The sequence below is a fragment of the Artibeus jamaicensis genome, unplaced genomic scaffold, assembly GCF_021234435.1.
Source record: "Artibeus jamaicensis isolate MK-2021 breed Jamaican fruit bat unplaced genomic scaffold, CSHL_Jam_final scaffold_3151, whole genome shotgun sequence".
In the NCBI taxonomy this organism is placed as follows: domain Eukaryota; kingdom Metazoa; phylum Chordata; class Mammalia; order Chiroptera; family Phyllostomidae; genus Artibeus; species Artibeus jamaicensis.
The window spans coordinates 1,223,275-1,234,704 of NW_026522037.1; the positions used below are offsets into that span (position 1 = coordinate 1,223,275).

The 11,430-nt window shown below is 62.2% G+C and overlaps 1 protein-coding gene across 5 annotated transcripts; it reads left to right on the forward strand.

Annotated features, from left to right (window-relative positions):
- Positions 1-504: 504 nt before the first annotated feature.
- BRAT1 (BRCA1 associated ATM activator 1) lies at positions 505-10,303 on the forward strand. 5 transcript variants are annotated; one of them, XM_037137915.2, is made up of 14 exons: positions 505-736; positions 1,549-1,691; positions 4,315-4,469; positions 4,842-4,989; positions 5,559-5,931; positions 6,203-6,319; positions 6,664-6,755; positions 7,255-7,373; positions 7,454-7,640; positions 7,850-7,923; positions 8,502-8,604; positions 8,705-8,803; positions 8,960-9,135; positions 9,435-10,303. In XM_037137915.2, the coding sequence occupies exons 2-14, from the start codon at positions 1,565-1,567 to the stop codon at positions 10,131-10,133; spliced, it is 2,469 nt and encodes an 822-aa protein (XP_036993810.2). In that variant the 5' UTR covers positions 505-736; positions 1,549-1,564; the 3' UTR covers positions 10,134-10,303. The 5 variants fall into 5 exon arrangements, with proteins under 5 accessions (XP_036993810.2, XP_036993808.2, XP_036993811.2 ...); XM_037137913.2 differs by having other exon boundaries at positions 505-731; XM_037137916.2 differs by lacking the exon at positions 505-736 and adding an exon at positions 766-788.
- The last annotated feature ends 1,127 nt before the right edge of the window (positions 10,304-11,430 follow it).

An 11,430-nucleotide genomic window follows, 5' to 3' on the forward strand; every position in this document is an offset into this window, starting at 1 on the left:
TACCCATGAGGTTCAAACCTTTTCACCCACGCAGTTCTAGGGCAGGAGGGCAAGGATCAGGAAGGACGCTTGTCTGAAGTGGTTCCCCCATCAAAATTAATGTGTCCCTTTTTATCTTAATGCCCACAGGAATCTCCTTTCTATTTCCTTATATGCGGTGTTTCCCCCAAAATGTTGCTGAAAAACTCTCATTGAAGATGAGCTTTGTTTTGGTATTTTTATCCATTGGCCTTGAGAGCCTCTGGCACATGGCTACGGGAACCTGATGACCCAGTTTTCAAGCCAAACGACCAAGGACTTTGCCTCAAGTACGACGACGCCCCTTTCCGACACGTGCAGGCCTTTCAAACTGCAGGTACCCTCCCAACCCGCGCTGGGTAGACCACGCCCCTTCCTGTAAGTAGCCATACCCCTTCCGAGGAAGCCACTCCTTCCAAACGCAAGGCTCGTCGGTCGGTCGCTTCGGCGCGTACCACTGAGTGTCCTGGGGCGGGGGGAGGTTCAGAGTCGGAGCGACTGCTGTTGCGCCGGCTGGTCTCCAACGCCTTTCGGATTGAGCTTCTCCCCCAAATATGGACCCTTGAGCTCCCAGAGTGGCCTCCAGGAAGCTGTCACAGTTCCCCACGGCCGCAGTCCCCGTCCTTGTCCGCTCCAGATCTGGCAGGTGGCGCGGCCCGGGGCGGGGCCTGCGGGGCGGGGGCGGAGCCTTGGCGGCGGAGAACCCGGGGCTGGTGAGGCGCGTACCTGGGGGTCGCGGGCTCTGTGGCGGGGCGCGATGGGAACCCTGGGTGAGGGCGGGGGCGCAGCCTGGGCCGGGGTGCGCGGGGATCTCAGCGCCACCACGGCTGGCTGCCCCTGCCCCCTGTGTATTTTTTACGCTCCCCGGGCCGGGCTCCCGCCGCGGGGTCCGCAGGCCTAAGACTGACCCCGAAGAGCAGGGAGTGCTCTTCAGCAGGGATCTGGTCTCAACCGGGTGGACAGACGGACACCCCAGCCCAAGCAGACTTCCCGACCCCGACAGAGCCACTGGCCACTTCCCCAACCCCTCCCCGCTTCCTTGACCCCAGGCAGGTTACTTACTGCACTCGGGGTGCAGGTTAATGCATCTACCTGAGGGCACCCTCCCCCCCCTCCAAGGCCCCACACGCAGGTGCACACCCAGGTCCTGGCCTTCCTGTCGCACACTCCGCCGGCTGCAGGATTGCTGGGTGCAGCCAGGCTGACTCCGCACTGACCTTCCAACCCGGACAGAGACGCACTTGCCTTGTACACGTGGCTGCCTCAGAACATACCCACACCCCTCACAGGTCTACCCGCATCTTCGGTGAGCGCCATGCTCTCGTCCTCCCCCCAGAGTCTGAGGTTGGCGGCTTTGAGCGCCTAATGCCTCGTGGTTGACGCCAGACGGACTCCCTCCCAGCCCCGTGGCTAGGACGCAGGGCCCTGCCTGGTTTTGACCTCCTCCCTCCAGCCCCACTCAGGCTAACTGCCTGAGTCCACCTCATCTGGCAGTCCTGGCGGCACCTGGCCCTGACATTTCCTTTCCAGGAACCCCGGCTTCGCGATGGACCCCGAGTGCTCCCAGCTCCTCCCCGCCCTCTGTGCTGCCCTGGCAGACCCCAGGCAGCCAGTGGCAGATGATACCTGTTTGGAGAAGCTGCTGGACTGGTTTAAAACTGTAACTGAAGCAGGTAAGGGTGGGCGTGCTGCTCTTGACTTTGCCCACTGGCCAGAGGGTGCGCAGGGCTCTCCTGTCCTGGGGAAGGGGTACCCATCTGGGTGGAGTCTTTCACACCCTAAAGATCTCCCTGGCCACTTGGGGACACCTGAGGGAGCCATCAGGGGGGCGAAAGCTGGGGCTTGATGTCCTAGCTGCTTCCCAGGTGGCTGCAGAGGGCGTGGACAGACTTATTTTTGTTATCAGTGCTTTTGTTTTTGTGTTTCTTTACTAAGAAACCAGTTTGGCTTTCTCTCGGATGATGAAAGTAGTACCCATTCTTTAGGTAGAATGTGAATGGCTTGAAGGAATAAGGAGGAAAGATAAACCACTCTCAGCTCTCTGTTTGCTGTCAGGCTTTTTCCCTAACGCATTGCAAAGCTGTGTTTTTCCTATAAAAACTACGCCCCGAGACACTTAGCACTCTTCTTTCCTCCTTCACCCTCATGGCCGGCGTTCTCCCCACGGAGCACGCGGGGTGATGGGCTGTCACTCGCTGTGTTAATCACTTCGCTGTCGTTAGGTGATGTAGGCGACCCTTGCTTCATTATTACAGGTAGCGCGGCTGGTAATCCCAGTCACTGATGTCTGTAGTTCATTACTGACTTCGGCCTCCTTTTCCTTTTGCTCTCTTGAGTTGGCCGTCTCAGTCTTCTCGTTTCCCCCAGGTGCCCGAGAGGCTGCCCCTCTCCCCGAGGGTTACCCAGTGGCACCCCACAGTGTTACCGCGCAGTATTTTTGCTGTGATTTAGTTCCAGGTATTTCGGACTTTGCATGGTGGTTTTTTCCTTCACCCACAAAGTATTTATTAACAGGGTGTCTTTTAGTTGCAAAGCATGGGTTTTCTTTCAGTCTTTCTAATGGAGTTTGTTGGAGTGAGAAAACACCTGCACTCCCATTCTTTCCCGTCCGTTGGGCTTCGGTGGAGGTGTCCGCGTGGGCAGTTTTTGCACGGGCTGTGGGTTTCGTGCATGATGATGTTCTTCTTTGGTGTTTGTAGAGTCCTCCGTGGTGGCCTACTTTGTAGTCAGATTAAAGAAGAATATTTTTGAGCAGCTTTATTGAGATGGAATTTGCATTCCATGCAGTTGACCCATGTAAAGCACACAATTCAGTGGCTGTTAGCAAACCTACAGGGTTATGTAGCCATCACCACAGTGTGGTTTTGCGACATTTTTACCCGGAAAGAAGCCTGGTACTGGAGCAGCCCCCATGGCGCCCCCTGGCTGGTGCTCAGTCCCCCCACGTGTTCTAGCCCAGAGCCCCACAGAGACTCGGTTCAAGTCTCTGTCGGTGTTGCTACTTCGTCTGCTTTGTTGTTTCTTCGAGGTGTGTAGAAGCCCTATTCTGAGACCGTGGGTTCGGCAGTGTTTTTCTGGGAATCTTTCTTCCCCTTTTACAGACCTGGGCGTTAGGGCAGGTCCGAGCAGGCTGAGACCGCTGCGCCTGCTGGGGTCTGTCCCTGAGTGCGACCCTCATCCCCCAGCACTGCGGGCGCTTTCTGCCCAAAGTTCATTTTCTCCTACTTGACTCTTGCCGTGCCAGCTTTTTTAAATTTGGAATTTGGCCACTGCCTCTCTTCACCACCTGTGCCGGGCAGGTCCCCGTGGGTGACATGTCCCCGTCTCCCACAGACCAGCTGATACTGGGTGACCTTTGGTTCCTAACCTAATCCGAGGAGCTCTTACCGAAGTTGGGTCTGTTCTGAGTTTGTTTGCTGCTCTGTTGGACCTGTGCTCACCACGTGCTTTCATGTTTTCCCCGCATCTGTCTGTACTCCGTTTTCCACCTTTCTCCGCTCTTCGCGGGGTTCTCAAAGCCTTTGGTTTTCCAGCTCTTCCTCTGGCTTTCAAGTTGTGTGTTCCATCCACATGTGTTCTTTGGTGGCTCCTGGCAGGCGCCGGCTGGGTAACAGTTTTGAGTAAACGAGAATCTCTGCCCTCTATTCAGAGGGCCCCAGGCCCCGGCACACTGGCACGCCAGGCCGACACGCTCTGCCCTGTCGTCTGCTGGTGTTCAGAGTTCGTCTTGTTTTAAAGCCCTTCGACAGTCACTCCGACGGGGGGAGTCGCCGCCTTTCAGGCCTGCCCACCTGTCTGCTGTGGGTCTCTGCCTCTTGCTCCTTCCTCTCCCTCGCTCTGTCCATTGTGTTCCAGGGCAGCTCTGTGTTGGGGGGCCTCTCCCAGCCTCCGCCGTGGACGCAGCATGGGTGGGGCCGGACCGGGTCTGGGCCTTGCAGCGAGTACTCAGGGTTCAAGGGAAGAGTGTCCATTCGAGAGGGGAAATGGCCTCCTGCTTGGACCTGCACTTCTTTTCCATGGCCAGCAAGGCGGTGCATCTTTTCAGGGTTTTTGGCCATTTGTACTTCCTGTCTCTGCCCCCTACCTGCTGCGTTGAGGTCCTGGCTTTTCTAGTTTGTTCCAATTAAGATAGGAGTCCTTTGTTGCAATGGCGGCGGCGGAGGTGTGCTCCCTGCTAGACCGCTGAGCCGGAAGGCCAGAGAGAAAGGGGTCTGGGAGCGCAGGGGGAGCAGTCCCTTGGGGGCCGCGTAGCACTGTGCCCCTGGTGACGCGCTCCCTGGCTGGGCCTGTGTCCAGGGTCCAGCCTGCTGCTGTTGGAGGACAGCCCCTGCCTGGTGGAGCTGCTGTTCCAGGTGCCGAAAGCCCAGGGCCTGAGTGCCGGCATCCTCTCCTTCTCCCTCCACCTGGCGGGTGTGCTGGCCGCCCAGGAAGACTGTTTCCAGTACCTTCAGGTGAGCTCGGCCCCTGGCCTGGGAGGCCGCCTTCTCTGCGGGCACTTAAAGCAGGGATGGCTGTCACTACCTCTGAGTCTCCCAAATGTGCCCCCCCACCCCATGGCTTGTAAAGAGTGAACGGGGGTGGGGACAGGCTATCTGGGTGGGGGACACAAGGAGGGTGGTGTCCTGCAGGGGAGCATGTCTGAAGTGAACCGTGATAAGATCTAGGGACCTTTGTTTAAAATGTGGCCAGGGGGCATCACCAGCCACCTCCGAGGGGCACAGTGGGGCCCAGAAGCTTCCCCCGTGAGCACCAGCAGTGGCAGAGCGTCTCCCGGCTGCCTGTCCCTGGGAGCCCGCCGGGTCACCATCCCTTCTCCACTCCAGCAGGGGCAGGTGCTGCCCGGGCTCTTCGGGGAGGCGGGCCCCCGGGGCGGAGCGGCCTGGACGGCGCCCACAGTGCGCAGTGGCTGGATCCAGGGCCTGCGCGCCCTGACACAGCACCCCAGCGCCCTGCGCTTCCTGGATGACTTCGGTGAGGCCCCCACCCACCCATCCACCTGCCTCCCCTGGGCCTGGCCGAGCCTGGTGCTATGTGGCCCCCGGGAGGCCTTTGCCACGCTTTATCATCTCTGAAAGTGGCGGCGACATCGGGGTGTTATTGTGGGGGACACGGTGACCGGGGGTAGAGACCCCTCGAGAGTGTGAGGCCCAGCAGCTGGGGCGGCTTTGGAACCACTTGGAGGACTCGGAGGCCCCTGTGGGTTAAAGCCCTGGCAGGAAATGGTGCCAATCACCCCACCACACTCTGGCTCTGGTTCTTTTTCCTTTAAAATATTTAATTTGGTTTTAGAGGGAGAGGAACAACAGTGTGTGGTTGCCTCTTACGTGCCCCCAACTGAGGACCTGACCTGTGGCCCACCCCACTGAGCCACACCAGCCTGGGCCCAGCTCCAGGTCTCCGGTGTCCAGGCAGAGGACGGCCAGGCCTCTGATGGCCCCCCTGGCAGCTGGCGGCGCTCAGGCGCTTCCCCTGAGGTATTGGGCTCTGCTGATGGACACCGCCCTGTGCCCGCTGACCCCACTGTCTTGTCCGCTCCCCAGGCGCCTTGGACACCATCTTCTCCCTGCAGGGAGACTCCAGCCTGTTTGTGGCCTCAGCGGCTGGGCAGCTCCTGGTCCACATACTGGACCTGTGTATGCGAGGCCCAGCCGGGGCCCAGCCTGGCCTGCAGGCTCGGGACTGGCCTGCATGCGCCCAAAGGATCCTGGGCCACATCGAAGAGTCCCTGTGCTCCACAGCCGCCCCCCGGGTCACGCAGGCCCTGAACGTCCTGAGCACCACCTTCGGGCACTGCCACAGCCCTTGGGTGCAAGTCCTCTGGGTGCGGCTGAGTCCCCTGGTGGCCTGTCTGCTCGAGAAAGACCCCGTCCCAGCTGCACACTCGCTGGTGGATCTCCTCCTCAGTGTGGCACGGTCAGGCCCCCTGGGTGCAGTGGGCGTGGTGGCGGCGGTGGGGGGCATGGGTGCTTGCTGCCCCTGGGAAGCCTCAGGGCAGCTGTCCTGCTAGGCTACGTCTCACTGGCCTCCCCAGTGTCTGCCTCGGGTAGAGGGAGCGGCAGAGGGTCTGAAAGCCAGCCTCTGGGGAGGACCCTTCGTCTGCCAGGCACACTGCCGAAGGCGTGGTGGTCCCCTGGGTATCCCAGGGATGGGAGTAACTGTCTCTTTCTGGGGTCCTTCTCTGCAGGTCCCCTGCACTGAGTGCTGAAGGTGGCCTGTGGGAGACCCTGGCGCAGACTCTGGGCCACCTGAGCCCCACACAGGCAGGGCCTCTGGCTCTGGGAGTCCTGAAACTGCAGGACTGGTGAGCTCGGGGTCCGTGGTGTGGGGGCAGGGGGCTCCAGGGAGTGCTAGAGGCTGAGGACAGCCAGAGGCGGCCCTCCAGGGCCTGCTGGGCAGTGTGTGGGCTGTAACCATTTCCAACAAAAGTCGCGCAAGCTCCTCAGGGGTGAGACAGGCTTCGGAGCGCCTCTGCCTCCCACGGTGACCTCAGGTTGAGGGCCCTGGGCCACCATTGGGTACACACCCCAGGTTGGGTACTAGTGCCCAGAAGCCGGGCACTGGGCCCGCACACTGGCTGAGGCTGTGAGAGGCAGCCGGCTTGCACTGGGGTCAGGGAACAGTGCTCACCATGTCCTGTGTCCTCAGTCCCCAGGCACTGAGGACCCAGGCCTTCGACATCCTCCTCCAGCCCCTGGCCTGCATCCTGAAAGCCACTGCCGAGGCCCCCGGACCCCCAGGTACGCCACTTGGGAGGGAAGGCTGGCGCAGGGGTGTGGGACTTTCGGGCCAGGGCAGGCTGTGGGTTAGTGGAGTACTCGCCACCCCGACTTGGAGAGCTGCTGGCCTTCCCTCCCCAACCCCAGCCGTTGTAGGTGGTGGCTCCTGAGCCGAAGAGGTGTGGGGCCCAGACCTGCCTGGGTTCTGTGACTTGTCCCATCAGCTGCAGGATGGGTTGAGGGGGGACAGTGGCTTGTGCTGCGAGGCCCATGCCAAGCATGGAGCGGAGCCTCCTGGGCCGAGGGAGCCCGCCCACGAGTGGGCTGTGGGGTGACAGGGACTCAGGAGCCCTGCAGACGGAGTCAGGCCCGAATGGCTGGCCGTCACCCTGGACTGGCTGCCTGCTTGGACCCTCCAGTCCTAGTGTCTGGTGGTGGAGGGTGGATGAGGGGTCGGCAATCTCTCACAAGGCCCGTAGCCACGCCTGCTGACTGGGAGCCATTTCTGGTCCACCCACAGGCCTGCCGGCTGAGCCCGCATGCGACTCGGCCGTGGTGGACGCCCTCCTGTCCTCCAGGTCAGCCTGCGTGGGCCTTCTGTGCCAGACCCTGGCCCACCTGGAGCTGCTGCTGCCCACGGTAGGTGCGGCCCTGGCCTGCGGCCCCCCATGGCAGGCAGACCGGCAGCCGCACTGACCCTAACTCCTCCCACCCCACAGCCCCAGCGCCCCTCTCCCTGGCCCCAGGCCGCCCTGCTTGGCGCCACAGTGACGGTCCTGCAGTTCTGCTGTGGCTCGGCGGTGCCCGCCTCCGACGTGGGGAGCCGCCTCTGCGCGATCCTGGCCGGCTGTGTCCGGGCCCAGCGAGCGGCCCTGGACTTCCTGGGGGCGCTGTCTCAGGGCGCAGGTGCGTCAGAACGCTTCCTCTCACTCAGCACGGGTGTGGAGCGCGCCCCACTCTCCTTGCCGCGCAGGGGTGCTGCCCTCTGCTGGTCGTCTGTGGGGTGGACTTGGCTGCGATGGGTCTGCCCCTGCTCCCCCTGATTGACCCGCTCCCTCCTCTGCTGGGGAGCCCCGGCTGGAGGCTGTGGCCTCACCCTCCCTCATCTCCCCCAGGCCCCCAAGAGTTGGTGACGCAGGTGTTCGCTGTCCTCCTGGATTACCTCACGAGCCCCGACTCTAGCCCTACGGTACAGGCCTGCGGGATTGGGGGGCAGAGTCCCTTCTCAGAGTGAGCTTGGAGGGGCCGGCCCGGGGCCTGGCGTGGCTGAAGGCAGAGTGCTGGGGTGCACTGGGCCGTGGGCAGCGGGACAGGTCAGGGCCCCTTGCAGGGTCTTCCCAGGAGACGTGGCCTGGAGCCAGGGGGCCCCTGTGCTCGGCGTCCAGGCGTTTACTGCGGAGGTGCCCGTCCCCCAGCCCCACGCATAAGTTGGACCCGTGGGTGCAGGGTTCAGCGGCACTGGGGAGAGCTGGACACAGGGACCCCCAACTCCTGGGGCTTTCAGGCAGAGGTGCCCTGGCCATCTCCAGGGTCTGGGGGCAAAAACTGCATTTCCCCAGGAGAGAGGTTCCTCATGAGGGCCCCCTCCACTCTCCCTCATCTGGGGGCTCAGTTATGCTGCTTCGGGAAGCTTCGGCCTCAGGGAAGGAAGCCCAGTGCTCCCTCTCCCCAGGCCGGCCCCATCTCATCACGTCCAGGGGGTAGGAGCCTGGGTGGGGGCAGGCGGGCGCTCCGCTGCTAGCCCTGCAGCCCCCTCTGCCGCCCCAGGTTCTGAGGAAGGCCTTCCAGGCCACGCTCAGGTGGCTGCTGAGCTCACCCCAGCCTTCCAGCTGCTGCGACCTGGACCCCCACACCCAGCGCTTCCTTGGAGGTAACCGGGCCCTTCCCGGCGCACTGAGGCGTGAGGGGCGGGGCCAGGGGTGGGGGCGGGGCGGGCGGCCGGGCCACTCTGAACCGCCCTCCCGCCCCAGAGCTTCTCCCTGTGCTGCAGAAGCGCCTGTGCAGCCCCTGCTGGGAGGTGAGGGACTCGGGCCTCGAGTTCCTGGCCCAGGTGACCCGGTCCTGGGCAGGTGAGTGCGTGCGGGGGAATGGGGGGGCTGGCGGCCTGGGCGCCGCGGCACCCTTGCTGGTTTGGGAGTTGGGCCCCCTCGGCTGCCCTCATGGCGTGCAGGGGAGCGGTGGGCCTGATCCCCTGGTCCCAGCTGGCTGTGGCGGCCCGTCCACAGGACAGGCTGGCTTCAGACACGCGCTCCTGGCCTCAGAGGTGCCTGAGCTTGCCGAGCAGCTCCTGCAGGACCCCGAGAGCTACGTCCGCGCAAGCGCGGTGACCGCCGTGGGACTGCTCTCTGGCCGGGGGCTGCATGCTGCCCGCGGCAGCCCTGAGCACCCGGGAGGCCCGCAGGTAAGAGCCGGGAGGGCCTGGGGCCAGGTAGCCCATCCCCGAGACCCGTCTCGATGCCCAGCGTGGGCACTTGGGGCCAGGCCTCTGTTGGGCACGTCCCCTGAGTCTCCCATTCAGTGTCTAGCACCACGTCCCTCAGGTACGGTGGCCCCCAGGTGCCAGTAAAGTCCTGGGGATGGCACGTGGCTTGGCCCCAGACGTGCACAGCCAGCCCTCGAGGGGCTCTCCCTGGCCTGCGGCCCCGAGTCAGCGGGAGCCCGCCCTCAGGGCCTCCTCACCTGTTCCTCTCTGTCCCCCAGAAGAGCCTGCTGCTGGACCTTCTGCACGTGCTCTCCGCAGACTCGGAGGGGTTCCCCCGGAGGGCCGTCATGCAGGTCTTCACGGAGTGGCTGAGGGACGGCCACTCTGAGGTGGCCGAGGACACGGAGCGCTTCGTGGCCAGGGTGCTCCAGGCGGCAAGCCAGGACCTGGACTGGGAGGTGCGGGCCCAGGGCCTCGAGCTGGCGCGGGTGTTCCTGGCCCAGACGCTGGGCCCACGCGGCCCTGACTGTCCCTATGCGGTGGCCCCGCCTGCGGCTGTGCCCCCCTGCCGGCTGGCCCAGGCCCTGCGGGTGCTCTGCCGAGTGCGGCTCTTCGAGTTTGCCTTCCGGGCCTTGTTTGACTGTGACCGAGCTGTGGCCCAGAAGTCCTGCGACCTCCTCCTCTTTCTGAGGGACAAGGCCGCCCCCTACAATAGCCCACAGGGGGCAGGAAACGGCCCTGATGTGGCCTCTGTGGAAGCCACGCTGCAGAGGTGGCAGGCAGGTGAGCAGGGCCAGCCGCTGGGGCCCCTGGAGCCTGAGGCCGCGGTGGCGGTGCTGAGGGCCATGGACCTAGAGGGCCTGCAGGGGGCGCTGGCAGAGAGCAGTGACCACGTGGAGAGGAGCCCCCAGTCGCTGCTGCAGGACATGCTGGCCACCGCGGGCATCCTGGGGGACAACGAGGCTGACTGCTACTGAGGCTGCCCCATGTGGTCTCCCTGTCCCCGCTGCTGGGCCTTGTCCTCAGCTCGGTCCGGCTGCACACGGGACCCTCAGGGAAGCCAGAGCCGGCGAGGCCGGTGTTGTGTGTTTTGCTGTCTTGTTAAAGTGGCACTTTTTCTACTGAAAATAAATGGCATTTGACAGGGCTCCTGAGTCAGAGTTGTGTCCTAAGGGAGCTTGGGGAAGTGACTGAGGAGGGACCCTCCTGCGGTACAGCCACCTGCTTCTTGGCATGGGGTCTGCGCTTGGGCCCCCTGGGCCTCTGGGAGGTCTGAGGGTCAGATGTCAGGTGGCCCAGACTGGAGTGTCTGGGTCTAGACCCTGACCTCTGCAGTGACCCCAGGTCCAACCAAGGCTGCGTTTCCAGCCCCTGAATCCCCACAGTCAACCCAGGTTCATCGCGAATGAAAGCTCACCACCTCCAACAGGCAGGCAGAGCCACCAGCAGTAACATCTGGGGGAGCGGACATCCAGGCTGGTTCCCAGGGGCCAAACAGGTGTGCCAGCCTCAGTCCTGCTGTCCTGGGCAGCGTGACCCCTGGACGGCGTGACCCCTGGACAGTGTGACCCTGGGCGAGCCACTCGCTCTGGGCCCTGCCTCCCCGTCTGCCATTCGCCTCCAAAGGCAAGCATCCTGGCGTTCTAAAGGGCCTGGCGTAGTCAAAGAAGAAATGTGAAGAGAAATTTAAAAATCTTTGAACTAATTGAAAATACACCTAGAACTCGGATGTAGCCGCAGCAGTGCTGAGAGGAAAATTAATAGCACTGAGTGCTTATGTTAGAAAAGAGAGTGTCTGAAATCAGTAAGCTTTCATTTCAGGAGAGGTGGAAAATGAAGACCAAATTAAGTCCAAAGTAAGAAGAAAAATAATAAAAATTAAAGCAGAATTGAATTGGAAAAAGGAAATCAGTAGAATCATCTAAACCACAAGCTTGGTCCTTTACTCAATAGATCAATACATTGATAAGCTTTTAGCCACACTAAAAAAAAAAAAAGGACACATTACTAGTGTCAGAAATGGGAGAGGGGACACCCCAATGGCTCCTGTGGACGCTGGGAGGACCCTGGAGGGACGCTAGGGACAACTCTGCCTGCAACTCTGATGGCCCAGGTGGACGCACCTGTCCCTCAAAGACCTGACCAAGCTCCAACACCCGCCCACGAGGAAAGAAAATCTGGATGTACTTGATGCTTTACAGAAATGGCAGACCCAGCAAAGCAGCACTTGTGAAGTGGGGCACCACCCACGACGCTGGCTGACCGGCGGTGGTC

What these genes read in the sequence shown, in the direction of transcription:
- BRAT1 (XM_037137915.2), top strand. Translation starts at nt 1,565, where the DNA reads ATGGACCCCGAGTGCTCCCAGCTCCTCCCCGCCCTCTGTGCTGCCCTG. An exon ending in ACTGTTTCCAGTACCTTCAG is followed by an intron (nt 4,470 to 4,841) that starts GTGAGCTCGGCC and finishes TCTCCACTCCAG; the next exon opens with CAGGGGCAGGTGCTGCCCGG. An exon ending in GCGCTTCCTGGATGACTTCG is followed by an intron (nt 4,990 to 5,558) that starts GTGAGGCCCCCA and finishes TCCGCTCCCCAG; the next exon opens with GCGCCTTGGACACCATCTTC.